The sequence below is a fragment of the Myotis daubentonii genome, chromosome 10 (assembly GCF_963259705.1).
Source record: "Myotis daubentonii chromosome 10, mMyoDau2.1, whole genome shotgun sequence".
Classification (NCBI taxonomy): domain Eukaryota; kingdom Metazoa; phylum Chordata; class Mammalia; order Chiroptera; family Vespertilionidae; genus Myotis; species Myotis daubentonii.
In genome coordinates, this window is record NC_081849.1 from 2590909 (window position 1) to 2616991 (window position 26083).

The following is a 26083-nucleotide window of genomic DNA, read 5'->3' on the forward strand; positions in this document are numbered from 1 at the left end:
ATGTACGACAGGATACCATAAAAATTCTAGAAGAATCCAAAGGCAAGAAAATCTCAGACATATGCCGAAGCAATTTCTTCACTGATACAGCTCCTAGGGCACTTGAAACTAAAGAAAAAATGAACAAATGGGACTACATCAAAATAAAAAGCTTCTGCACAGCAAAAGAAACCATCAACAAAACAACGAGAAAACCCACTGTGTGGGAAAACATATTTGCCAATGACATATCTGATAAGGGCCTAATCTCCAAAATTTATAGGGAACTCATACAACTTAACAAAAGAAAGATAAACAATCCAATCAAAAAATGGGCAAAGGACCTAAATAGACACCTTTCAAAAGAGGACATTCAGAAAGCCAAGAGACATATGAAAACATGCTCAAAGTCACTAATCATCCGAGAGATGCAAATCAAAACAGCAATGAGGTACCATCTCACACCTGTCAGACTGGCTATCATCAACAAATCAACAAACGACAAGTGCTGGAGAGGATGTGGAGAAAAAGGAACACTTGTGCACTGCTGGTGGGAATGCAGACTGGTGCAGCCACTATGGAAGACAGTATGGAGTTTCCTTAAAAAACTGAAAATGGAACTCCCATTTGACCCTGTGATCCCACTTCTAGGAATATATCCCAAGAAACCAGAAACACCAATCAGAAAGGATATATGCACCCCTATGTTCATAGCAGCACAATTCACCATAGCTAAGATCTGGAAACAGCCTAAGTGCCCATCAGTAGATGAATGGATTAGAAAACTGTGGTACATCTACACGATGGAATACTATGCTGCTATAAAAAGGAAGGAACTCTTACCATTTGCAACGTCATGGATGGAACTGGAGAGCATTATGCTAAGTGAAATAAGCCAGTCAATAAAGGAAAAATACCACATGATCTCACTCATTCGTGGACATTAGAGACCATTATAAACTTTTGAACAATAATAGATACAGAGGCAGAGCTGCCTCAAACAGATTGTCGAGCTGCAGCGGGAAGGCCGGGGAGGGTTGGGGGGCAGAAGGTAGGGGGGTAAGAGAGATCAACTAAAGGACTTGTATGCATGCATATAAGCATAACGAATGGACATAAGACACTGGGTGATAGGGGAGGCTAGGGGACTGTCTAGGGCGGGGGGATAAAATGGATACATATGTAATACCCTTTGTAATACCTTAAGCAATAAAAAAAAAAAAAAATAAATAAAAAAAAATAAAAAAAATAAAAAAAAAACATTAAATAATGAAAAAAAAAAAATGTACGAAGAAGTGGAAAATTGGGTCTCTGAATGGTTTGCCTCAAAACAAGAAAAGTTCTATTGGGAGGAATCCACAAATTACCTGAAAGATGGGGGAAATGTGTAGCTAGTGATGGACATTACTTTGAATAAAGCACTTATGATGTTTCTCTTGAAATTATCATGTTTTCTTTGATTACAAATTCTGCCATTATTAACCGGTACACCTGGCAAGTGAATTCATAAGATCTGTTAATACTTTCTAAGTTACTGAGGACTGGGTTTTTTAAACCAAAAACCCAAATGTAATCCAAAACAAAAATGACAGTACCACTTCTAGTTACTTTTCACATACATTAAGATTTTGAAATCTATCCAGTAGCTAATAGAAAAGGTTGATTTTTACTTAATAGTTGAGTCAGATTTAGTGTTTTTATTTTTTTTTATTTTTTAAAAAATATATTTTATTGATTTTTAACAGAGAGGAAGGGAGAGAGATAGAGACTCAGAAACATCGATGAGAGAGAAACATCGATCAGCCGCCTCCTGCATATCTCCTACTGGGGATGTGCCCGCAACCCAGGTACATGCCCTTGACCAGAATCGAACCTGGGACCTTTCAGTCCGCAGGCTGACGCTCTATCCACTGAGCCAAACTGGTTTCGGCAGATTTTGTGTTTTTAAAAATTTAATTAAGTTTTAAAAAATCCTCACTTGAGGATATGTTTATTGATTTCAGAGAGAGGCAGGGGAGAGAGAAAGAAACATCAATGTGAGAGGGAAACATCAGTCAATTGCCTCATATGCATCCCAACTGGGGATCGAATCCGCAACCTCGGTATGTGCCCTGACGGGGAATCGAACCCAAAACCTTTTTGGTGTACAAGGTGACACTCCAACCAACTGAGTCACCCGGCCAGGGCCTCAGATTTTAGTTTTACATTGGGGGAAATAAGGGAGTGAACTTTGCTGTGTGTACAAAGGAGTTTTCAAAGGAATTGCCTGTAGATTGTAATTTCACAGTGAATGGAGCAAAAGGGGAAAGATTACAACCTGCCTTTGCTTGCTGCCTGCACTAGGTCCACTGTAACAAAATACCACAACTCGGTGGCTCAAAAAACCACCAATTGATCAATTTTATCAAAAACCAAAAATTACAATTTGGGAGGCCAAAAGTTTGAAATCCATCACTGTGGGCTAAACCAAGAAGTCTGCAGAGCTGTGCTTACTGTTTTCAGTATATTCACAAGACTGTAATTATTACCAGAATCTAATTTTAGAACATTTGTATCTTCCCAAAGACTCCACCCATCCCTGCTACACTCACTGCCCATTCCCTTCACATTTCTCACAGCAGCCCTGGACAACTGCTGAGTCACTTTCTGTCTTATAGACGTTCCTGTTCTGGACATGCCATGAAATGAGTCAGGAAGTCTGTGGTCTTTGTGACTTTGCTTGTTTGATAAACAGATGACAGAGAGATGGTAGAGAGATAGACGATCGACAGTGAGAGATGTTAACTGACAGGTGGATGGATGGTGGTCGCCTCCTTGCTGCGATGCTGTGCTGTCATTGTGTCAGATGTGGCCATCGGTAGATGCCATGTCTGCCTCCTGGCTGTGATGTATTGTATGATTACAGTTAATGACAAATCAACATCAAGGAGTATGTACTGAAATCTTGTTCCCCAAATCCAGTAAAGGTAAATGATTATATTCAGGAAAAAGTCCTAATGTTTTAAAATGCCTGGTTACCTATTGTTCTTCATGTATACACATAAAAGGAGAAACAAGTAGATTTTTAAAAAAAATATCTTTTTATTGATTTTTAGAGAGAGAGGAAGTGAGAGGGATAGAGAGAAACATCGATGAGAGAGAAACATCAACTTCCACCGGCTGCCTCCTGCATGTCCCCCACAGCCCGAGCATGTGCCCTGGCCAGAATCGAAAGGTGACCTCTTAGTTCTTGGGTTGAGGCTCAACCACCGAGCCATGGCAGCCGGACACAAGTAGATTTTAAGTTGGCAAATTTCTCTGACTTAATTCTTAAACGTCTTGAGATATTTACTGTCTGTGTGCGAGGATAAATGTTAAGCTCTTATAAATATCATACAAACTGATTTTTTAAAAGTATATTTTTATTGATTTCAGAGAGGAAAGGAGAGGGAGAGAGAGAGAAACGCCAATGATGAGAGAGAATCACTGATGGGCTTCCTCACGTTGGCCCCTACAGGGGATCGAGCCCACAACCCAGGCATGTGCCCTTGACCGGAACCAAACGCAGGCCCTTCAGTCCACAGGTCAGTGCTCTACCTACTGAGCCAAACCATTCAGTACTAAACTGATTTCTTAAAAATGAAAAATTTCACTGTAAAATTTGAAACATGTGACTCTGAATCCATGTAGGTGTTTGGTATTCCCGTTGGTTCTGTAATGCTAGAGGATTTTAACCCCGACTTCAGTCTCATATATGTAGTTTCTATTCTTTATAGTAGAACAAAGCTGGCTTAATTTCTCACAATATACAGAACATGTGTAATTACTTCAATGCCACAATTACACATCTGTCTTGTATTCCTGCAATTTTCAACCAATGTGCTCCAGGAATTTTAAAATGCATACCTGACCTAAAGGGCACTGACCTTTTTCCCTGAGACTGTCAAATTAAAAAATGACAACAGCCAGCACAACAATAACTGTCTGGTGTGAATGCCCTGTCTTGAACCATAAATATGAAAGTCATATAATAGTGTTGCATCTTATTGGTCACATCACATAATAAGGTTGCATTTAATTGGTTAATTCTTGGTCCCAGAAATCCTTATACAAGTGTAGGCACCTGACTTTTTTATTTTTCGGAGCCAAAAGGGTAGGTAATTACTATTATTCTTTTGTAAATCAATCAAAATGATACCTATTTTTTTTTGTCAGATTGGCAAAAAGTATGTTTTTCAGTGTGCCACAGAATTTTAGTGATTTGCTTATGTATATCATGAGATGAAGAAGGTTTAAAATCACTATTTTAGTTCGTTCCAGTTAAAACATAAGTATGGAAATTTGAATAGTAGCATTTGAGTTGGATTTAAAATGACAAATGACCAGATTGTCTTACGTGTTTCAGTAAAGGAGATGAGAAGGCATGTTTCCTATTCTTGGACTCATTTTAATTCGTGAGATAGATGAAGCACATGCCAGAACCTCACCTTTAAATCAAGACTGTCAAATAATTACATGAATTTTCTTTCTTTTAGCAGTTACAGAATGTCTAGATGACGTTAGAATTTTAAAAATATGCTTCCAGTCTTAGAAAAATATCTGTAGACATGCATCTTTAGTAAGGTAGTAAGTAAGTCTCTTGACCTTAGTATTTGTGCTAAAGGGATGTTGATGGTTCTGCCGGGTAAAGTTAGGAGGTGTCCCTGTGTTTACGGTGCCACTGAATGTTCGTCCTGGCTTAAGCTCCTTCCACACATACACTGAAACTTGAACCACCCTTCAAAACAAATGGACACCCACCCATCTAACATAGAGTACACCTAACATAGCAGATACATTATCTGAAATTATAGAAGGCCTCCATAGAATTCCTTAGACGTGTCCATTCTTTTAGAGAACTAGAAATAATTGCTTGTCAGATCATTCAGACAGCTTTGTTACTTATGGGAGATATGCTGGAATAAATATGCCCTAGTTTTAAATTTTCATTTTACTCTTTCCCAATTTAGAAAAATAGGTGGGGTCATCATATAACAAAGAGACAGTAGTGAATGATTTAAGTTGAACACACTTCAAACAAGTGTTTGTCAGAAGCAGCACCTAAATGCTCCCCCCCCACCGCTCCCGCCGCCCTGAGCCAGAAGGGGCCTCGCGCCCGTGGCAGCGTCTGTGGCCGGCACGCTGTCAGCCAGCTCTCCTTCAGCAGCCGGTTCTGATTCTGTGGCCGGCACGCTCTCAGCCAGCTCTCCTTCAGCAGCCGGTTCTGATTCTGTGGCCGGCACGCTCTCAGTCAGCTCTCCTTCAGCAGCCGGTTCTGATTCTGTGGCCGGCACGCTCTCAGCCAGCTCTCCTTCAGCAGCCGGTTCTGATTCTGTGGCCGGCACCTCTCAGCCAGCTCTTCTTCAGCAGCGGGTTCTGATTTTGAACGGTTAGTTTGAGGTGACAGAAGAAAGCATCAGATGTCCCCTGACTGGGAGCTTTGTGGTCAGTATATAACGGGGAGGGTCGTGGTCACTACCTGTGGTCTCAGATAAGACTGCAGGGATGGTAGTGCCTCTTCAGATTCCCTAGTGCAATTTCTTGTTTTTTTCTCACATAAAAGGCACCTAGGAGTTTCGAAAGTGTTGCTGGCAGGAAAACCCTTTACACAGATGGATTGGCAGCACTGGCACTGTATCCAAGGTCTCTGTTTCCATGGGTGGTGCTGTGTCTTCACAGGTACAGAGCAATCAGAGTTCTGGTGAGGCTGTCACAAACCACTGAGAAAATGATAACTGGATTTTGAAGAAGATTAATTGCTTTATTTACTCTTTGAATTGATTGTCTACTTTTATGTAGACTTGAAATAGAGACACCTAGTTATTTTGTGTAACTTCTTTTTGCCATACAAAGCAGTAATTTGACCATCTGTTAACATTTTATTCCAGGTTTGACAGGTTCTGAGAGAGACATTGTCTCCCACCCTTTAAGCCTTGAATCCATTCTTCTTTGTAGAAGTAGCTGTTAGGAGAAAGCATCCCAGTATCTTAGGGAAAAACACGGTATTGGGATTTCTTGACCCTGTTTTTCCACTTTCCTTGGGCCCTGAAGCTGTGGAAAGGCGAGAGGGGCAGACTGGGATTGGGGATTTTGAGGAAAGGGAGGGATGGCTTACCTTACTCCTGTGGGAAATGGGTAAAGAAGTTTAAGTATAAAAAGGTCCTGATACTCTGTAACAGCGAACCTGTGGGCATGCTCAGAGCTCTCCCCTGTGTGCCACAAAGAGGTAGCATGCACAGTGCCAATGGCTTAGAGTTAAAATTTTAAAAAATCCTTTTATTTGAGGGTTTTGGCCAATGTCATTATTTAATGCACATAATTACACAATATGAAGAAATTGTAATGAGTTTCTCCAGGTCCCCTCCAGCTTATCTCAGCAGGCCACACACCTAATGCTACCTGTGTCTGTGTGCATGGCAAGCACCGGTGTGGAGAGCTGTAGGTGTCTCACTGATCTGAGGCAGGCCCGTGAGCCAGGACCAGAGGCATGGGGAAACAGACAGGCAGCTGAACACACTGGCCCAGCAATTGCAGCAGGCACAGAGGTCACCTCCCTAGAGATAACACCTAGGCCTCAGTGGTATTTCAGTTCCAGGCCCAGAAAAGCAGCAGAATCAGGTGGGCAACACCAGGACCAGCTGCAGTGACTCACGAGGCCCTGCCCTGGCACTGACCAATCAGTAGAGTCCACGACCCTGAAAGAGCACCCCTGGAAAACTGATGAATCTTCTGCTGCAACAGTGCCCGAAACCTCCCCTAAGATCCCCGTCTGCAAGAGAGAGACCCTCCAAAGGACCCAGCACGTGCTCTCCTGGGGAACACGCCCATGCCACCCTTCCCCTGCTTCTTCCCCCATCTTCAGGATGCATGTCCTGAACTCCGAGGGACCCCATGAGACTTGCAACCAGGGGAGCAGTGAGCAGTGGCAGCACATCCTGCTCCATAAGTCAGTTTGTTGACCTGTGTATAACTCACTTTGTGGCGTAGGAAGGTTGGTGTTTGGGGATTGACGATGAGGGGACAATCCCCCTCAGGTGCTCTGGGTGGCTGGTCAGGCAGAGCCCCTGAACCTGGAGGGCCTCAGGCCCAGCTGACAGGTGGGACTGTGTTAGTTGGGACCCTATCCCCAGCCTCAGAGGACACAGTTAAAATGGCTGTACCAGGTGAATTGAATTCCTCTTTCCTTCTCCCCAGGATAGTGAAAGAATTCTTCCCCAGGGAGCTGATCATTGTTCCACTAAGAAGTTGGTGTTCATTTGTTTTTTTGGCTAATCCTCACCTGAGGATATTTCTAACATTGGTTTTTAGAGAGAGTGGAAGGGAAGGGGAGAGACAGCGAGAAATATAGATGTGAGAGAGACACATCAATTGGCTGCCTTCCGCACATGCCCCTTCAGGCACCAGGGATCAAGCCTGTAACCCTCGATGGGATGGAACCTGAGACCCTTCAGTCTGTGGGCCAACACTCTAACCTCTGAGCAAAACCAGCTCTTTGTTTATTTTTCTTGGATGAGCACCTAAAGACCCATGCAGACATGAGCAGAGCTCAGCTCCTTCTTGGAACAAGGAAGAATACGAATAAATGAACTTGATTGATAGACCAGTTTATTATGTGAGGTTTAATGACCTTTGGTTTCTAAAGTGATCATTTTATCCATTTTTCTTTTAAAAGTATTAAATCGTTAATGCTTCAGGTGTAAGAGATAATGTGTCTTCATATTTTCTCAGACATGGATTGCCTTGTTCTAGATTTTGTTAATGAAGGAATGCATGGACAGCACAATTCATGCTGCAGGGAGATTTTTAAAGGCTGCCCACGCCCCGTGACAGACCTGCTGTCCTGCCTGTAGCTGGAGGTGCTCAGTTAAGTCCACACAAGTGCTGTTGACATCGTTTTCAGGGGGGGTGCTGTGTGAAAAAAGACAGTTCCTTTATTTAATTTTAAATGTTACCCCATATTTTTTAATGTTGAGAAATGGGAAACATGATTTCATCAGAAAATATTACTTAGGTGTAAGTTTGTCTCATCCTTTTACCTCAGCATGGTTTAACAGGGGGGCCTTAGGGCCTCTGGGTCTGGTCCACTTATTTCCCCTGTGACTGAACAGATTTATTTCCTTATCTATTAGATGAGCCGCTAATTGTTCAGAGGGTTGTTGTGAGGATGAAACAAGATACTGCGTGTAGAGTTCCTGGCATACAGTTAATGTTCTGTCTTTGCATATTTAATTAATTTTTTTCTAAGCAAAACAACTTTGGTAATATCAGCATATTAGAATCCCAAATATGCCTTTGTTCTTCTTAAAGATAAGATTTAAAAGATTTCTTGGGTAGTGTCAACTCTTAAATATAATCAAAACTTGAACAATCAAACTGATTACTTCTACTTTGTGGAGCCAATATAAATAAATATGAAAACTTGTTTTATAAGTGGACTTACAAGGGAGATTTAGTGGGGGGTTTTGCTTCTTTTTTTAGTTGAAAGATTAATATTTGAAACTAAGTGATAAGTGTTCATGCATATCTATATGATTTAGAAACATTTTCTATTTCTCCTGTATATCCCAGTCTTTGTGATGTTTTTACTGTTTCAAGTTCTGTTTTGTGGAACGTAAGCTGATGTTTATGCGTATATATTAGTGAGAAGCTGATTTTAAACATAGTTGAACAGAATTAAGGTTTGGTAACAGATTTACTTTCTTCAGTTTCCATATACTCTGTCTTTGGCGCTTCAAAACTTATGTGAGTTGAAGGGCGACTAGGTTCCATTCCCTAACTTACATACTTGTCTCTTCTACCATGTCCTCTCCCTCCCCAAGGTAAACAGTTTTTTAAAGTTTTTGTTAATTTTTTATTTTAAAAAATTACAAGCATGCTAGTGTATTAATACACACACACACACACACACACACACACACACACACACACACCCTCTTCCCCTCTTATGACATGAATGGTATAGCCAATTGTATATGGTTTTCTCCATCTTGTATTTTCACTTTAAAACAGGCCCTGGAAATTATCCCATAGCGTTATCCAAATAACCCTGCAAGTGTGATGATGGAAGCCTTCCTCATTCCTTTCGCTGCTGGCAGTACTTCGTCGTGTGTGTGCATAACAGCTTGTTCAACCGGTCCACTGTTGTGGCTGCTTGGCCATTTCTGGCCTTTGCTATTATAAATGGCGCTGCACACATGTCATTTCATATTTTTGCCAGTCTGTTTCTAGGATAAATTCTTAGAAATGGGATTGCTGGGTCCCAGGGTGAATGCATATGGAATTTTGCTAGTACTATTTAGTTATCATAGCTCTTTCATGTGAAGGAGTGGGAATATTAAGTAAAACCAGTCTTTACATCCTTCTCTTAGTCTTGGATGAAATATTGGGTCTGATAACAGTGGTTTAATGTGAATTGCTATTATGTTTGCTGGGCTTTTTCAGCTATTTCAGGACTTGTACTATATTTAATCTCTAGAGTCTAGATAAATAGATCACTATTAAACACAAAATTTTCTACTTCTGGCTGTCACCAGAACCTCGTACAATTTAAGGCATGTCATCTGAGTTTCAGGCTTCACTCTTTGATTGGCGTGTCCCTGTGAGAACGTGGTGGGCTCTGTGGACTGTCTCTACAGCCTTGCCACGGGCTCAGTAACAAAGTGGCCGAGAGCACGGGCACACAAGGCTGGCCTTCATCCCCGTTCTGTCACTGAGCAGGCATCCTGTGTATTGTGGATACTGTTAGTTCCTGTGTGTACATTGTGAGAATGAGTGAGCTCAGATAATGGATGTGACAGAACCTGCACATGCCTGCGGTACACTCAGAAAATGGTCACTACTTTTAGTATTTCACACAGTGCAGTTGGGTGTGAAGACTCGTTGCCCTCGCTGGTCTTCCAGGAAGCCGGTCTCTGGTCAGCCCTCCCACGTCGTCTTCTGCCCCTTTTACAGGAGCGGCTTTGAAGAGCTCAGCCTTACTGACCGCCTGATGCCATGGCTTTAACCTTCATGGGTCCTGGACCCTGTTGACAATCTAATGGTTCGGTCTCTAAGCTGGTTTGCACACACAGTTTCTGCATGTGGGTTCCCAGACAAGACCCCGTCGATGAGCCTTGCTTGGATTTGAAGTGGGGAGAAAATCTGGGTCAGTCAAAGCTCTCTGTGTGAGGCACAGCACTTAGCATACCGGTTATGGGCTTTCAGAAGTGAACAAGAGCCCAGTTCTTCAGAGAAACCAAGGCTGCTCCTCCAGTAGGGTATGACTGACACTGCCTAAGGAGGTGACCCCCCGGCCGTGTCCAGGCTCCCCTGACAGTGTCCAGTCCCCCGCCCCAGCAGTGTCCAGGCTCCCCTGGCAGTGTCTGGGCTCCCCCAGCAGGTGTGATGCTTCAGCACATCTGTGGTCAGCCGTTTGCCAGACTTGTGAGACCACCTGTTGAGTCGTGTGCTATCGAAGGGCACTAGGGCACTCACTGCTCTTTCTTCCACTGCATCCAACAGAATAAATTAGAGCACGTAGGAAAGGAATTGTTGAGAGCAGCACAGATCTGGAAGGAACCCAGAATGGCTGTCCAGCACAAGTCTCTATGGAAAGCGTTCCATTCCAGTGAAAAGCCTGCATGACATGACCGCACCCTCCCGGCCAACCGGATCAGTTTGCTGGCTGAAAATGGTGCCCCTTTTTAATTGACGAGTGTCCCTGGGGAGCATGCCGTGCAGTGCCACTGCATCTCTGGGGGAAGAAGCCTTGTTCTGAATGAAACATGGTCCTGTAGCTTCCTGAGCAAAAGCAAATACTGACAGTGAAAGTTAAGATTGGCCGTCGATCATGGGTGGAGTGATTGTTCGTACTGGAGAGAAATATGTTGATGTGTCTGAAAAAACCAAGCTTCAGCAGCTGAACAAGGTTATGCAGGTGGTTTTCTGAAAGTTTTGATTTTCTGTCAGTGAAAACTCTTAACCTTGGAGGAACAACAAAATGCTTCCTGATCATAACATTTAAAAAAACACACACATATGGGGCCTGCAGGAGGCAGCCGATCAATGGTTCTCTCATCATTGATGTTCTTATCTCTTCCTCTCCCTTCCTCTCTGAAGTCAGTAAAAATATATTTAAACACACACGCGCGCACACACACACACACACACACACACACAAGAAATCTTTTTTAAAAAATGAAAGCCACTTTAAACATGCTTGGCCCTCTAGAAAAGGAGGAAGGAAATCCTTGTGCACAGAAAGTGCAGAGAAGCTGGGTCTCCCTGAGGCTTGTAGGATTCATAGCTGTTCCTACCAGTTAGCAGAGAGGAGCTGACCACTTACCCCTGCTCACCAGAGACTGTCCTGATGCTTGGGCACTGGGCACAGGGCTGTCCATCGCAGAGATGCTGGTATGGCCTGAGAGGCCTGTGGTGTCTGCTTCCGCTGAGCTGCAGACTGAGGAACAGCCATTGTTTTCACATGGTTTTTCAGTTGTTTATTGGGGATAAGGTGGACATGGACATATTCTGTTATTTAATAGTACTAGAGGCCTGGTGCACAAAAATTTGTGCACTCGGTGGGGGGGAGGAGGAGGGGTCCCTCAGCCCAGCCTGTGCCCTCTCGCAGTCTGGGACCCCTTGGGAGATAACGACCTGCTGGCTTAGGCCTGCTCCCGGGTGGCAGAGGGCAGGCCCAATCCCTAGGTGCAGCCCCTGGTCGGGCTCAGAGCAGGGCCAATTGGGGAGTTGGGGCGCCGCCCCCTGTCATGCACAGAGCAGGGCGGATCGGGAGGTTGCGATGCCACCCTCAGTCATGCTCAGGGTAGGGCCGATTGGGGGGTTGGGGCACCGCCCCCTGTCACACTCAAGGCAGGGTCGATGGGGAGGTTGTGGCACCACCCCCTGTCATGCACAGAGCAGGGCCAATGAGGGGGGTTGGGGCTCCGTACCCTGTCACGCACGGAGCAGGGTCGATCAGGGGGTTGGGACTTCGTACGCTGTCACACACAGAGCAGGGTCAATCAGGGGGTTGAGGCACTGCCCCCTGTCACACACAGAGCAGGGCCCATGAGGGGGGTTGGGGCTCCGTACCCTGTCATGCACGGAGCAGGGTCGATCAGGGGGTTGGGGAGCTCCCCCCTGTCATGCACAGAGCAGGGCCGATCAGGGGGTTGAGGAGCTCCCCCTGTCACTCACAGAGTAGGGCCTATAGGGGAGTTGGGGCACCGCCCCCTGTCACACACAGAGCAGGGCCCATCAGGGGGTTGGGGCGCCACCCGCTATCACCCACAGAGCAGGGCCGATCAGGGGGTTGGGGCGCTGCCACTCTCACACTCAGGGCAGGGCCGATGGTGAGGTTTTGGCTCTACCCCATCACACACAGAGCAGGGCCCGTGGGGGGGGGGGGATGTGGGAGCTCCCCCCTATCAGGCACAGAGCAGGGCTGATCAGGGGGTTGGGGCGCCTTCCCCATCACGAACAGAGCAGGGCGGATAGGGAGGTTGAGGCCCCGCCCCCTGTCACACACAGAGCTGCAGGGCGATCAGGGGGTTTGGGCGCTGCCCCCTGTCATGCTGATCCCGGTGCTGGGAGGCATATTACCCTTTTAGTGTATAGGATAGACGCCTGGTGCACGGGTGGGGGCCTGCTGGTTTGCCCTGAAGGGTGTCCTGGATCAGGGTGGGGGTCCCCACTGGGGTGCCTGGCCAGCCTGGATGAGGGGATGATGGCTGTTTGCAGCTGGTCACACACCCTTCAGGGTGGGGGTCCCCACTGGGGTGCCTGGCCAGTCTAGGTGAGGGGCTGAGGGCTGTTTTCAGGCTGGCGGGTGACTGAAGCTCCAAACCGCTCCTTTTTTCTTTTTTTTTTTTTTAATTCTGTGCCAGCTTTAGCTCTGCCTCCAGCTCTGAGGCCTCGGCTGCTGAAAGCAGGTATCTGGTTTGTTTGGGTTCTATAATCGAAACACTGTATCAACTCCAGCTCTGAGGTCCCGGCTGGCTGAAAGCAGATTTCTGGGGTTTTGTTTAGCTTCTATATTTGTAACAATGTTTCAAACTGCAAGCTCAGAGGCCGGCAAGGCAGGCGGGGAATGTTGGAGTCCTCCGTCACTGAAGCAAGCAAGCCTCATGTTAGGTTCAAGCTGCCTGGCTGCTGGCCGTCATCTTGGCTGGCAGTTAATTTGCATATCGCCCTGATTAGCCAATGGGAAGGGTAGCGGACGTTCGGCTAATTACCATGTTTCTCTTTTATTAGATAGGACTAGATGCCTGGTGCACAAGATTTGTGCCTGGGCCGGGGGGCGTTCCTCAGCCCAGCCTGCACCCTCTCCAATCCTGGACCCCTCGGGGGATGTTTGACTGCCTCTCACAATCCAGGACTGCTGGCTCCTAACCGCTTGCCTGCCTGCCTCCCTGATCACCCCTAACCACCTCTGCTTGCTTCCTTGCTGGCCTGATCACCCCTAACCATCTCTGCCTTTCTGCCTGATCGCCCCTAACTGCTCCCCTGCTGGCCTGATTGCCCCTAACCGCCTCTGCCTCGCCCCGCACCCAGAACCCAGTATTCCCTCCCTCTGGCTGGCCGCAGGCACCCAGGACCCAGGACGGCTTCACCCGGGCTGGCTGTAGCTGCAGGGGACCGTGGGCGAGCTGGCTGCATGTGCCCAGGACCATGGGGCGGGTGGCTTGGCCCTCTTCTGGGCTGCAGGCGTAGGCACAGGCGCTGGCACCCGGGACCACGGGGTGGGCAGCTTGTCCCTCTCCCAAGCCACAGGTGCAGACGCAGCCGCTGGCGCCTGGGACCACAGGGTGGGCGGATTGTCCCTCTCCCGGCCGTAGGTGCAGACGCAGCCGCTGGTGTCCGGAACTGCAGGGCGGGTGGCTTGTCCCTGTCCCGGCCGCAGTTGGCTGGTCCCCATTCCTCTCTATTCAGTGTTGAGTGTCTGAGCCGTGATGGCTGAGGGCATGATGACCATTTGCATATTAGCTCTTTATTATATAGGATAGGATTTTCGGAGAAGAAAAGGATCTGAAAACGTAAAAGGAAGGCTTTCATGGCAGATTAAACTCATCTTTCTGTAATTCTATCAAAGGACTCTTGACATTTGGGATATTTCTTTACGAAGTAGAGTAGCAGTTTATGTTTTCTGGAACTGATGTCATGGACTGTCTTTTGGGCCCTCTTGTCCAGTGGTCCTGTTCTCTGTACCTGTGGCAGAGGTGGTCAAACAGTATCTCCCTGTGATAATGTTTAGTGTGCAGTGACAGCACCACAAACTACCCCGACACTGTGCTGAGGTTGTAGACTTGGGTTGACTTTTACAGTAGCGCCCAAACAGTAATTATAGTAATACTAGAGGCCCGGTGCACGAATTCGTGCACAGGTGTGGTCCCTAGGCCTGGCTGGCAATCAGGGCCAATCAGGGCTAGGCGGATCTGGGATCTGGGCCTGCTTCCCAAGGGGAGGGATGGGCTGTGGGAGGTTGGCCACCGGCCCTGAGGAGGGAGCCGCCCTCTGCCCCCCCACCCCCCACCAAAGGGGCCACATCCACCACCACCCGCTCCCCCCCCCCCCCCCCCCGTTCCCTGTCCCAGCCTGGGGCCAAAGGGAGTGAGACGTGGGCAACAGCAGCATGCCTGTGGCTGGGGTGAACCAAAGGAAGGCAGCGGGAAGGTGGGGTTTTGAAGGCTTTGGTCTTGGTCTCTGGAACACGGGACAGTGCTGAGCCCCATGGGAAAGCGATCCTGTAGAAAGGGCTCCCTTTGAAATGCTTGTTGGGAAGGTCCAGGTACCCACGCACATTCCTCTGGACAGCAAGGCTGTGGGGAGGGCCTGGGGCATTTGCTGACATTCCACGCTTCTGCTTCAGGCTGTTCTTAGAATATAAATCAGAGTGCCCCCCGGCCAGTGTCTCCTCCGAGGCCATTCTCCAGGCTTCAGGGCAGGGTGTTTAAGAGGCTTTATGTAAACAGCAGGCCTGCAATGAGAACATCCGTGCCTACGTGACAAGCCAGTCACATCCCTGTGCTTTCCTCTTAGGTTCACTTCCCAGACACGGAAAGAGCAGAATGGCTAAATAAGGTAAGAGCAGTGTCCCATTCCCGCTGCCGTGGGGCTGGGGTAGGACGCACCCTCCATATTTGGGAGTTGGGAGAGTGACACTGTGTGAACTCCTTTGGATTTGGCTTCTGCTCCCAAAAGAGCTCAGTCATAAATGAGACGTTACTTTCCTTTTCTAAACAGTGAAAACTGTCTTAGACATGAGAAAAGTAATAAGCTATTCATAGTCGCACCTTGGTCTTCTGTCTTCTTTCCCCATCGTCCATCCACTGCTCGGGTCTATTTTATGCTAGTCGTACACAAAAATGTTGGAAACATTATTATGAAGAATGAATAACTCCCAAGAATTCTAGTAATAGATAATTATCTAATTTTTTTATAAAGCTTCTGTTTTTAGATCAGTCTAGTTTGAAGTGAATCTCTGTCCCCTCACATTTTTTAAAAATATATTTTTATTGATTTCAGAGAGGAAGGGAGAGGAAGAGAGAGATAGAAACATCAGTGATGAGAGGGAACTATTGATTGGCTGCCTCCTGCAGGTTGGACTGAGCTGCAACCCAGGCATGTGCCCCCAACCAGCATTGAACCTGAGACCCTTCGGTCCGCAGGTCAATGCTCTACCTATTGAGCCAAACCGGCTAGGGCACCCCTCACACTTTATGTCATATCCTCAGAGCTGTGCAGGCAGGGATCACCTTGTCGCACGGGAAGGTAGTCCGTCACTGAGGAAAACTCATTCATGTTTATTAAAATCTCTACAGTTTTAGCAGTTTATTTAGCAATGAGTTGAAACCACAGGATTTTCTGATTTTTTTTTTAGCAATCATTAAATGTGCTGAGAATAACTAATTCCTGCAATATATGGTTAATTAGTAGTTTATTGTTGTGATACATTTTAAAATTTAAAATTTTATTGATTTTTGCATAATAAAAAGGCCCTCCCTTTAATTTTTAGAAATTCTGATAAGCTGAAGGGGCATAATTTTTACCATGACTTAAGTGCAATGTGTATTAAAATGTTTTGTCTTACATGAGTTCTTTTTCCTTTCAGACTGTAAAACATATGTGGCCTTTCATTTGCCAATTTATAGAGAAGTTGTTTCGAGAAACCATAGAGCCTGCTGTGCGGGGAGCAAACACCCACCTTAGCACCTTTAGTTTCACGAGAGTCGACGTGGGTCAGCAGGTCAGTTTCTTCTTAAGTACCCTTACATGGGTGCACAGTCAGATTGCTGTGGAAATTAAACAGACACGTTAAACTACTCCCTGTTATTTCCCTGGATGGTCTTGGGGCGGGTTGTGCAGCCACTCCAGGTTCTGCCTCTCACGTGGTGCCCTCGCCTGGTCTGTCAGGGGTCCTCACCTGCCCTCACCTGTCCAAGGCGGCCTTTTGGCCAGTTCAGGTCCCCTGGGGGGACTTCCCTTAGTTCCAGCGTGTCTCTCTCCCCCCACTCTTCTGTCAGAATTACCTTTGCACAGTTTTCAACAATCCGTTCTGTTGGAAACGAGTTTGACATGTGCACTCACACTGAAGGTTCAGAAGTTGACAACAGGCATGAGGTATTTACCCTCAAGTTGTTTAAAACAAATAAAGACTCCGGTGCCAGTCCTGTAGGCATCACCTTAGTCACACAGGTGAAGGGATAGGTAGGTGTTGTTACTGGAATAATATTACAGGCATGCATCACTATATTGCTCTTTGCTTTATTGCACTTGGCAGATAGTGTGAGTTTTTTTTACAAATTGAAGGTTTGTGTCAACCCTAAGTCAAGCAAGTCCATCGGCACCAATGACAGCATGTTCTTAAGCAAAAAGTATTTTTGAATTAAGGTATATACATTGTTTTGTTTTGTTAATCCTCACCTGAGGATATTTTTTCCGTTGTTTTTCAGAGACAGTGGAAGGGGGGTGGTGAGAAACTTCTATATGAGAGAGACACGTATAGAATCCCGAACTCGCCCCGAGAGGGGCGGGGAGTGAACCCACAACCCAGGTACGTGGTCTGGACAGGTATTCGAACCTGCGACCACATTGCTCATGTCTGTGGTTTCACGGTAACCTTGTCCGCATTTGAGGAACTGTGAGATAACTCGCTGATAGCGAACCGATCGGGGCACCACGAGGGCAGAGTTGTATTCCCGTGGCCTGTGCCAGAGCGTGTCTCCTCATCTCGGTGCCGCCTGGTTGTTTTGCCATTTGGTTGTTGTGTTGTTTGTGTTTTTACCGTCCCTGCATTGAAAATAAGCCACTTCTCGCTCCAGCCCCTCAGGATCAATGGTGTCAAGGTGTACACTGAAAATGTGGACAAAAGACAGATTATTTTGGACCTTCAGATTAGGTAAGTGTTCATTCGTGTCCTAATTGTGTCCTAGTTAATGGCGTACAGTGTCACGTAGCTATTCCCGTAGGCGGATATACCTGATGTCGGTGGGTTTGACTGAAATCCTGATGAAGACCCAGACGTTGTGCTCAGGCGCCTAGACACTCTGTGCTCTGCTTGGCGGGCCTCCGGCAGACGCTCTCAGGCAAGGCGAGACCTCCTGCATCTGGAGCCCAGGGTTGGGGTCAGTTCATACAGATGCCACCCAAAAGGTAGCTGCCATTTCATGATTGTTTTAAAAACAAATGCAAGCCCTGGACAGTGTGTTCAGTGGTTAGAGCATTGGCCTGCGCCGGAAGGGTCACAGGTTCGATTCCCAGTCAAGGGCATGTACCTGGGTTGCAGATTTGACCCCCAGCCCTCCTGGTCAGGGCATGTGTGGGAGGCAACCAATCAATTTGTCTTTTTCACATCCATGTTTCTCTCTCTCTTTCTCTCTCTCCCTCCCTTCCACTCTCTTTAAAAGTCAGTGGGAAAAATAGCCTCAGGTGAGGACTAAGAAAAAACAGCAACAACAAAAAACACAGATGCAAGTCTTACATTCCACATCACACTCATTCATGTTTTTCATATTAATGATTGCAATGTCTTTTTTTTAAAGTATTTTTTTTATTTCAGAGAGGAAGGGAGAGAAAAAGAGAGATAGATACATCAATGATGAGAGAGAAACATTGATTGGCTGCCTCCTGCATGCCCCTCACTGGGGATCCAGCCTGCAACCTGGGCATGTGCTCTGACCAGAAATCGAACTCATGACCTCGAGGTTCATAGGTCAACACTTAACCAATGAGCCACGGTGTCCAGGCTGAAATGTCTTAATCAGTGAGAAAAATGATGCCTCAAACAGATACAGTTTTATACGCTTCTAATCTTTTTATCCTCACCCGAGGATATTTTCCATTGATTTTTTAGGGAGAGTGGAATGGAGAGGGAAAGACAGGGAGAAACATTGATGTGTTTAGAGAAACACATCAATTGGTTGCCTCCTGCACGAGCCCCAACTAGGGTCCAGGCTGGGGAGGAGCCTGCAACCAAGGTACATGCCCTTGACTGGATTCGAACCCGGGACCCTTTGGTCTGCAGGCCGACGCTCTGTCCACTGAGCCACACCGGCTAGGGCTACATTTCTAATCTTCACGTCAAAGTCCATGAGCTCTGTTAGTTCTCTCGGGACTGGGGAACAGATAATCTTCACTTTATTGTTTTAAACAAACATAGGTGCTTATAAAGCAAATGAAAACTACATTCCATCAAGGTGCTGCTCTGGCCTGCACGTTGGAAGGGGTATTTGTAGCAAACCCTTGGTCTGCAGGAGGCCTCGCAGGAGGTGTGTCTGCTGCCCGGCAGGGAAGAGCTGTGCCTGCAGCCTGTGCTGATCACTTTACTGTTTATTATTTTAGTCAGATGATATGCCTTGCAGGTCTGTGGTGATGAGGAGAATGTAATACAGAACTTTTTCTTTGCTAGTTTTGTAGGAAATTGTGAGATTGATTTGGAGATCAAGCGATATTTTTGTAGAGCCGGTGTGCAAAGTATACAGGTAAGGTTTTTTTTATTTCAGTCCTCTAAAATTTTCCATGCTCTCTTTGAAAAGAAAGTGGCGAAGCTTTTATTAACCGAGAATTTCTTTGAAGTTAAGGATTTTTCTGCAGGTCCTACCTGGTGCAGCACTGGGTCGCCTGCGTCTCCATCTGCATCAGTGACTGGCTGTTACATGTCTTGGTTTCCGTTTGCACTTAGATTCATGGCACAATGCGAGTGATCCTGGAACCGCTGATTGGAGACATGCCCTTAGTGGGAGCCTTGTCTATCTTCTTCCTGAGGAAGCCAGTAAGTTGATGTTTATTTTGTGTCTGTCTTCCTTCTCACTGACAAGCCCATGGCCATATTGGAGATATACACAGTGAAGGAGCAGTCCTCTCCTTAGCTCACTTCTTCCCTCTGATGCGTGAGTCCTGTAAGTTCCTACCACTTTATGCCCTAGCGGAGGTTTCGTCTCTTCCCATAGACAACTTCTTTTCCTGACTATAAAAAGAATATGTTTGTTACAAAAATTTGAAAATAATAGACTGGGTTTTTTAGTGTGGGTTTGTAATTAACATTGTCAATGAGTATGATTTGTAGGTGTTTGCTCATTGATGCCTCATTCTCCATAGTGAATACCACATAGTTTCCATTTACTGACCAGGAATTGAGTCTAATCTTTCCAAGACCCCAAACCAGTAAGTCCGGGAGCCTGCACCCAGCCCAGCCTGCCGACGGGCTGCTCTCACCGTCCTCACTGCTGCCACAGGCAGAGCTGCCGTCACGCTTGGCACTGCCTGGCCCAGAGCCTGCTTATGAACTGCAGTTAGTGCATGAGGGCTTAAAGTCATAGAGTCTACTTTTTTTTAAATAAGAATTGTCTCAGGTGTTTTGTTTTATTTTTAATATATTTTTATTGATTTAGAGAGGAAGGGAGAGGGAAAGAGTGTTGGAAACATCAATGATGAGAGAGAAGCATTGATCGGCTGCCTCCTGCACATTCCCCACTAGGGACCGAGCCCGCAACCCAGGCATGTGCCCTTGACCAGAATTGAACCCGGGACCCTTCAGTCTGCAGGCCAACGCTCTATCCACTGAGCCAAACCAGCTTCAGGCATAAAGATTCTTTTTACTGAATTATATTCTAACACTTGGATAAACCATAATAAATGTTATCACGTCACATGGTTAGATTTGTATCTTAATCCATTTTTTTGTTATAGGTAGTTAATACCTATTATTAGCCACAAAAATAAGACAACAAAAATATCATTCCTATCTAGGCTCCTCCTCACCTCAGCTCCTCCTCCTCCTCACTGAGGCTCCTCCCCTCACAGAGGCTCCTCCCCTTCACTGAGGCCCCCTCCCCTCACACAGGCTCCTCCCCTTCACTGAGGCTCCTCCTTTCACTGAGGCTCCTCCCCATCATGGAGGCCCCTCCCCTCCTGGAGGCTCCTCCCTTCACTGAGGCTCTTCCTCCTTGCTGGCCTCCTCCCTTCACTGAGGCTCTTCCCTTCACTGAGGCTCTTCCTCCTTGCTGGGCTCCTCCCTTCACTGAGGCTCCTCCCTTCACTGAGGCTTCTTCCCATCACAGAAGCTCCTCCCCTAATGGAGGCTCCTCCCCTCCTGGAGGCTCCTCCCCTTCACTGAGGCTCTTCCTCCTTGCTGGGCTCCTCCCTTCACTGAGGCTCCTCCCTTCACTGAGGCTCCTCCCCTTCACTGAGGCTTCTTCCCGTCACAGAAGCTCCTCGCCTAATGGAGGCTCCTCCCCTTCAGTGAGCATCCTCCTCTCCTGGTGACTCCTCACCTACATGGCTCCTCCACATGGGTCCACAGCCTCTGAAAGGCTTCGACTTAGCTCTGTCCTCAGTAGGCTTTGCTCACCACTAGGGCTTCTTCCCAAGGTGCAAACTGACCACAGGGGGTAGTCTCTCGGCAGACAGTTATTGTGGTCTAGGTGGGGTCTCTGTCCTCCTTTCCTGGCACTGCCCCATGAGGATCCAAGTTCCAACCACAGGAGCACTGTAATGGGGGAGAGTACAACCCCTTCACCCCTCACCACCTCCCTCACCTGTCCTTCTCCAGAACGCTGCCCTCTGCCCTGGGCTGTCCCTTTCCAGTACAGAGGTGGTCAGTGTCCTCACGCCCACACAGTCCTGTGCAGGTAGTGCACTGCTTGTGAACTGTTGGAAGGCACAGCCATGTCTGTCTCCACACAGCTCAGTAAGCATCTGATGGATGAATTGATCTGTTTCTCAAATAGCTCTTCACAAATGCTGCTCTGTTACCTTAGATGAGCTCTTTCGCAGGCACCATTGCTATCATGTATTGTTTAAAATGGGAATCTTTATTGTATAATTTGATGCAAATAACTTAATACAAATTGTTGTTGGGTTTATCTAGACAAATTATAAGTGGTACTTTTTTTGTATAAAAACACAAGAAGAATTAAGTATCTTCACTTTCTATTTCCACTAACATTATTATTCTCACTTGCCTTCTATTGCTTAAATAATGGGCTTATTTTGAATGTATTGTAATGACTATAGTCCCCCCTTATCCACAGATTTACTCTCTGTGGTTTCAATTACCTGTGGTCAACCTTGGTCTGAAAATAATTAAATGGAAAATTCCAGAAATAAACAAGTCATAAGTTTTAAATTGCATGCCATTCTGAGCAGCGTGATAAAATCTCATGCTGGCCTGCTTCGTCCCACCTGGGACATGAGTCATCTTTTGTCCAGGCCTCCAGGCTGCATAGCTCCCCACCCGTTAGTCACCTGGTAACCGTCTCAGTGATCAGGTCAGCTGTCATAGTGCCTGTATTCAAGTAATTATTGTTGTTAACTTCTTACTGTGCCTAATTTATAAATTAAACTGTATCATAGGTATGTATTTTTTTAATCATCACCTGAAGGCATTCTTAGAGGAAGGGAGAGAGAGAAAAAAAATTGATGTGTGAGAAACATTGATTTGTTGCCTCCTTGACTGGGAATTGAGCCCACAGTCCAGGTACGTGCCCTTACCAGAAATAGAACCTGCAACCTGTATTTACATACAGGAAGAAAGCATAGTATATACAGGGTTCAAAACTGGCCACCTTTCGGTGCACGGTACAGTGCACCAACCAGCTGAGCCACCCGGCCGAGAAAACATAGTGTATATACAGGGCTCAGTGGTAGCCATACTCTTAGGCATCCACTGGGGGTCTTGGAACGTAGTCTCCTCAGATTAGGGGGCATATACACAGAACATAGTGAAATTCAAAAGCTACTAAGGAACTTTTGTGTTAAATTTTAACTTATTAAAATTTTGAGAAATGAAATCCATAAAAGATTTTATATCCATGTTTTTTTCACATACAAATTGTATAAAAGCCAGTGTATTTAAGAAACTTTCATTAATAAGTATAAAATAAAACACCTAATCTTTAGCAAATTGCTGAGTATTTTTAATTTACAAGGAGTTTTTAACAATTTAATGAAGGGCTCCCTTTTTTTTTTTAAATTTCAGAATCCAAATCTTTAAATCTCCCTTAAAACTTAGTAATACTCTTCCTTAGTGTGGATATTCTAGGTGTGTTTACCTTAAAAATAACATCATAGTAATAACTTCCAAGCGAAATTCTAATGCTGAGAGAAGGAAGAGGCTGTGAAAAGTCAAGTTACTCATTTATAATAATAAAAGCATAATATGCTAATTAGACCAGACAGCCGAACAACCTTCTGGGTGTCCTTCTGGATGAAGCCACCAGAGATGGTTAGGCAGAGATGGTTAGGGGCAATCAGGCAGGCAGGTGAACAGTTAGGGGCAATCAGGCAGGCAAGCAGAGTGGTTAGGGGTGATCAGGCAGGCAGACAAGTGGTTAGGGGTGACCAGACAGGCAGGCGAGTGGTTAGGGGTGATCAGGTAAGCAGGCAGGTGGTTAGGGGCAATCAGGCAGCCAGCGGTCCCGGATTAGGAGAGGGATGTCTAACTGCCGGTTTAGGCCCAATCCCGAAGGGGTCCCGGATTGCGAGAGGGTGCAGGCCATGCTGAGGGACACACACCCCCTGCATGAATTTCGTGCGCAGGGCCTCTAGTTTCCTTATATGGTGAGTAAAGTCACCACACATGCTTTGGAGAGAGGGAGTATATTTTCAGTTACTTTCAGCTGGAAAATATGGGAACAGAATTCACTGCCTGCTGCCAAGTAATTCTTCTCACCAGGGGCAGTCCAGTCGGAGAGATTTGGGTTTCTGATTATCGAGATGATTTAGACTCGAAGTGTCAGAGAACCTTACGACGCCTTTGCACATCTTCCTGCTTGTTGGTTTCTTTGGACTAGTTTGATAATGTGTTGCTTGTTCCCAAAAACTAAACAAAACCATGAGGTGCTGAGCTGTGGAGCACAGCTGTCTGATGGCGCAGCCAGTGCGGCCTTCATTCAACCTGGTTTTCCTCTCCTGGTTCTTTCTTTTCCCACTTTGTGCTTTGAACAACTGACTTCATTCCTCTAAGCCTCAGTTTCCCCATTTGTAACAAGGGGATTACAGTAATACCTGTGTCACAAGGTTACATGTGAAGATTAAATGAATGTCAATGGATGTAAAACATGTAATACAGTGCCTGGCCCATACAAGTTCTTGGATTTTTAAGAAATTACACACATTCCTACATGTAGGTTTAGCATTCTGGTGGGGTCCTGACATCAGAGATAAAGTACTGGTAAGCACACGCGCTTGGGTGAAGGTTCTGGTAGGAGCCAGAACAAGCCAGTGTCTACCCCTGCGCAGATCCGTGGACCTGGTGGCCACTCCCTCCTGCCATCAGGACCGTTGTTGGCATGGCCCCGGCACGCTCGTAGGGTGTTAGAATCCTCAGGTCTGTGGCCCCTGTCTCAGGAGGACTGATCAGACTAGAGTGAGTCCAGAACATGTCCAGGAGACGGTTCATGTGCTCTGAGTGTGTTGACCCTCAGGGGGCTCCCAGCCAGCAGAGGGTGGGCCTCCCATGTTTGAACCAGAGGTTCCTTTCTTCATCTGCAAGATGAAAGTGACATCATTCTTTCAGAGTGAGCGGGAGAAGAAGTTGAGTCCCATTAGCTGGGACTCCAGCAGTTGAGGTGCCTTAAGCAAAAGAGGGGCTTTATTTCACAAGGTAGCCTGTATTGGGTCTCAGGAAGCCTCTGCAGGAGCTGCAGGTGAGGGAGCCGTAGGACATCTCCCCACCGATATTCCACCTTCGCTCTGTTCTCTCCCGCTGAGGCCAGCGGCCTCTGGTCTCCAGTCCACATGCCACAGTCATGGCTGCCAGCGCTCCCAAGAGGCAGTGAGTCTTCCCACCTCTTTCCCTCCGTCCTTCTCTGCTGAGCAGGTCAGACACGGGCCCTAGACCGAGGGGAGTGGGAAGGTTGCAGTTGGAAGCCAACCCTACAACCCTGGGGAGGAGGCAGCAGTGAGGTGGAGGGCAGGCCAGGCAGACAGGCCCACGGGAATCCCCAGGCCAAGAGGGTCCTCCCCACCCCTCACACTAGGTCCTGGGAGCATTGGCCGTGTGGGTCTGCCAGGGTCTGAGCGTCTGGGTCTGTGGTGCTGACAGCTCTCACGATGTGGACAGTCTGGCCCCATCCACTGGGGGGATGGGAGCTCCGCATTGTCCTGCCCGTGTTGGCCCTCAGGCTGGTGTCTCTCAGCGACTCTGCCCTCCTCATGCCGTGTCTGTGGGGGGGCATGTGCAGGCGGGTTTGCACATGTTGGTCCAGCAACACGGGACCTCTGGCGGGCAGGGCCTGCAGTGGTGTCCTAACCTCCCCAAGGCACACACATGTCTTCTCTTTCCCTGTCCCCCAGCTGCAGAGGGCCTTCCCTGTGTGTCCCTCCCCTGTGGCTTCTGCTTCTTACAGTGGAAAATGGGTGCTGTCTTTCCAGCAGCGGCTGCTCCCGCCCCGCCTTACCCCTGCAGCGAGTGTCGCCCGGGCCCCCGGCTCTGCAGCCAGCACACTCTCTCGCTCCGAGTGCTGGATCTCAGAGCGTTACACTGTCTTACCCACACTGCCTTTAGCAGTTAGGATCTAACTGGAATAGTCTACCTCAAGCTGCCTGTGAGGAAGGGTTTCAGGCTGGCTGGCACCTGCCACCTCAGCTGCTGTGCATTGAAGAGTGATGCTCTTTCTGGTTTTCTTTATCCCAGGTGGAAGCTGCAAGTCCTGGGAGCTTTAAAACATAAGGAAAATATTCTTGACCTTTACCACTAGCCAAAACCCACTAATTCAGAAACACTGGAGAAGGGCGGGAGCCACAGTCTGTATTTTTAAGGGACTTCCCAGGTGATTCATAGTCTGTACTGCAGAAATAATTCACGCAGGACGCCTGGTGTACAGTAAGTGCTGAAGTAAACAGTTGCTATTGTCGAACTGCGTCCATAGGTTCAGGAGATGGGAGAGCAGGGGCGGCGTGTCTGTTCATGAAGCTCGCACACGGCCGTCCTGTGGCAGGTGAAGCGTGGCCGCTCACTGCTTGTTCTGTGTCTCGAGGAAGGGCCGCAGCAGCCCTTGGCGGTTTCCTCCCTTGGAAACACGACTCCCTGGCTCTTCAGTTTCCCGAAACAGCTCTGAGTCATCCAGGCTCAGGGGCGAGGCACTAATTTTAGTTGCTTGTCCCTCCTTGTGAGTTCCTCCTGTGTCCCTGTGTGGACTCTTCAGCCTCAGCTCTCAGACCTCTCACACTGGATCCCACACGCACTCACACTCATTCTCGCTCCCTCACACTTGTCCTTACACACTCACTCGTCCTCACTCACTGCTCTCTCCTTTATCCTCTCTGGGCCCTCCTGTCCCCAGCTCCCCCTTGCTCAGGGGCATGTCAGCTCCCTCTTCAGGGCCTTGGACAGGGGCCTTCTGTCCACTCGCAAATCTCTCTTCTCAAACCCGCTGAGTCCTGTTCCTCCACGAATCCTGCACTGCCCTCTGGCGTTCTGTTTTTCTGAACTCGGTAGCGTTTACACAGGCGCATCTCATCGTTTTGACAAGGGTCATGGGGTTCGGCCCTGTGTGGCCTGAGGAGTTCATCTCTCGGTACCGTCCTGCCAGGTGCCCTGCCCTTGACAGGGCCTCTCGTTAGCCGTTAGCTGTTAGCCGAGGAGGGTTTCCTGCTTCCTGGTTCT

General features: G+C 47.2%; 1 protein-coding gene across 2 annotated transcripts in view; it reads left to right on the top strand.

Annotated features, from left to right (window-relative positions):
- Nucleotides 1-26083, top strand: part of ESYT2 (extended synaptotagmin 2) — an 83480-nt gene that overhangs the window by 16511 nt on the left and 40886 nt on the right. For both annotated transcript variants that reach the window (XM_059711312.1, XM_059711313.1), the window contains exons 2-6: nt 15016-15057; nt 16088-16222; nt 17298-17374; nt 18884-18956; nt 19157-19246. In XM_059711312.1, the coding sequence (XP_059567295.1) occupies nt 15016-15057; nt 16088-16222; nt 17298-17374; nt 18884-18956; nt 19157-19246 (417 nt within the window). The remainder of the gene's footprint in view (nt 1-15015; nt 15058-16087; nt 16223-17297; nt 17375-18883; nt 18957-19156; nt 19247-26083) is intronic.